The 2,390-nt window shown below is 42.0% G+C and overlaps 2 protein-coding genes across 2 annotated transcripts; both read right to left on the reverse strand.

Moving 5' to 3' along the window:
• Positions 1–118: 118 nt before the first annotated feature.
• ACA1_372330 (uncharacterized protein) lies at positions 119–1,024 on the reverse strand (the record flags this gene model as incomplete). The annotated part of the gene is made up of 3 exons (XM_004334229.1): positions 119–241; positions 730–786; positions 857–1,024. The coding sequence occupies 3 exons, from the start codon at positions 1,022–1,024 to the stop codon at positions 119–121; spliced, it is 348 nt and encodes a 115-aa protein (XP_004334277.1).
• Positions 1,025–1,687: 663 nt separating this feature from the next.
• Positions 1,688–2,193, reverse strand: ACA1_372340 (uncharacterized protein; the record flags this gene model as incomplete). The annotated part of the gene is made up of 3 exons (XM_004334230.1): positions 1,688–1,840; positions 1,892–1,942; positions 2,098–2,193. The coding sequence occupies 3 exons, from the start codon at positions 2,191–2,193 to the stop codon at positions 1,688–1,690; spliced, it is 300 nt and encodes a 99-aa protein (XP_004334278.1).
• Between the last annotated feature and the right edge of the window lie 197 nt (positions 2,194–2,390).

Raw genomic sequence — 2,390 nt, forward strand, 5'->3', positions numbered from 1 at the left:
CTCCTCTGGAGGCATGGAGAGCTCCTCTTCTGTGGGCTAGGAGGAGATGAATTAGCAAACATTCTATTGTGTATGTGTACATGATAGAACGTCCTGCAGTTGTGGTGCATAATTGGCTTCACAAACAGCATGAAAAGCATACCTCCTTCAGGAGCTTCAACAGCTCCTCATCAGTCACTGTGGCAGTTGGCAGGGTTACTTGCTCCTCGCTGGCAGGTCTTGTTTGGGCTGTCACATCAACCTGAAGAAAGTACAGGATTAGTGAGATTTATAAAGGACTACATTTCATTCAAAATCAAACACACTTACCTCAGGTGCTCTGAGCAAATCTTGTGACATCTCTGTGGTGGAGCTGGCTCCAGTGGTGCTATTTTTTTTGGCTTCTTGCTCTTGAGTCTCAGGTATGGTCTGCTGAGAGTCAAGAATGAGCTTCATTGATGAGAATATATCAGTTGTTCTATTGTGTACACATACATGATATATTACTGAGAAAATGGTGGTTATAATTGATTATAAGAGTCAATATTGTTGAATAGAATGGAAATATGGAGTATAATGAAACAACTGTTATTATGATGAGACAACACTGTGAAATGAAAGGATGCCATAAATTAGTTGTATTGTATATTTAAAATGATATTTCATCATGTACATGTACATGATGAAATTGTGTCTATAAATGCTAATAAGATTTCATCACATACACATACACAATGGGATGGTGCATACCAATTCAGTCAGTTTTGCCTTGTTCTTCTCCACCTCTGCCACACTTGTGAAGTAATTCTGAAGTGGAAGACACATGATTCCATTAAATCACACTACTTTCATTAAACAAACTGTGCTATTGATGTACTGTGCACATGTTTTGAAGTTCGCCAAGGCTCTTCTTCTTGAGGTCGCTCTCCTTCTGCTTCTTCCACTCTGGTTGCTTGACCATCCACTTGGCAAGCTCAGCTGTGTTGTGGCAGGTCGTTACCATGGACAGAATGCCACTTGCAGACTGGGTAAGGTTGTTGCTCATGTTGTTGTGTGTAGGTTGGAAAAGAATAATGACCATTGTACCATGTTCAGCCTTAAAAGGACTACACTCAACCAATGAGATTTTTTGCAGGCATTTCTTAAAAAGTGTTAGGCTCAAGGCCACCAATGGTGACAGCCTGCTCTGAAATTTCACTGTCTTCATGGGCAAGATGTCATTGGCTGCTGGTTAGATGGTAGACTGGTTTGTGTTGACACTAACTTCAATTCTTATCCTACCCTCTCATCCCACCACATCTCTCAACTGCTCACCCATGGAAGCATTGGATGGTGATACCTGGTTGGTCCCATACTTCTTTTTGATTTTTCCTGTAATTCTTGACCTTCTTTATCAAAATTTTGATGTACCAAGTGAAAATCTATTTATCATGACAATATGTAACATGTCGTTGTAAATCCTATTTTATCATCACATACACATACACAATGATTTAACTACATTTACATCATTTTCATTTCTCCACTTGCATGCACAAAATCATTGCATACATGTACACAATAACTATCCTGTCTGAAATCATCTCTTTTTTCTTACAGGCATTTTGACCCTTTTTTGGAAAACGGATATGACATCCCTGACACACACTTGGGGAGTGATTCTGAGGATCTAAGTGATCTCACCGCAACACCAGTACTTGAGATTCCTTTATCCCTCATTCTGGATGTGTGCAGTGATGATACTGGTCAGCTGGGGTGCAGAATACCAGTCCTGCAGACCTTGCTTGAAAGCCTTGACAGTCAGGACCTGTGGATTATACTTCATGCCAATCACAAAGGTTGAGAACATCTGGTTGATATCCTTGTGGGTGTGTCCCACAGGCAGGAAGGATATGGTGATTAATCAAAACACCTTGTTGAACACCAGCCAGTGGCAGTAGGCCAGCATGTACTTGTTCTTGTTCTCCCAGCTCATGACAGCCATACTGGAGTAAGGGAGAAGGTGAGCAAAACAGGTGATGAGTATTGTGTACACATACACAATAAAAACACTGGTGATTTATGGTAGTTGTGAGCATGATTAATGAGGATATTCTATCATGTACATGTATGTGATACCTTCGCCCTGAGCCTATATTCCTTCTTGAGTGCTGGGCTATCAAATCCTGGCTGGATCCCTATATCCATGGTGTTCAGGGAACCTCCAGGCCTCATGTCTTCCACTTCTCCTGTCATGAAGAAGATGTGCAGATGTTCACAAAGGACTACCATTCCTCTGCCTCTCCATGGATGGGTGCCTATTCCTTCCTCAACCTCTGTCCCTCTGACTCTCCCCTTCCTCTTCTCCTGGCTCAGCTCAATACCACCATCCTCAAGGATACCCTCTCTGCCCTCACTGAGCTCAACAATGC

The sequence above is a fragment of the Acanthamoeba castellanii genome, assembly GCF_000313135.1.
Source record: "Acanthamoeba castellanii str. Neff unplaced genomic scaffold scf7180000084679, whole genome shotgun sequence".
Taxonomy (NCBI): Eukaryota; Discosea; order Longamoebia; family Acanthamoebidae; genus Acanthamoeba; species Acanthamoeba castellanii.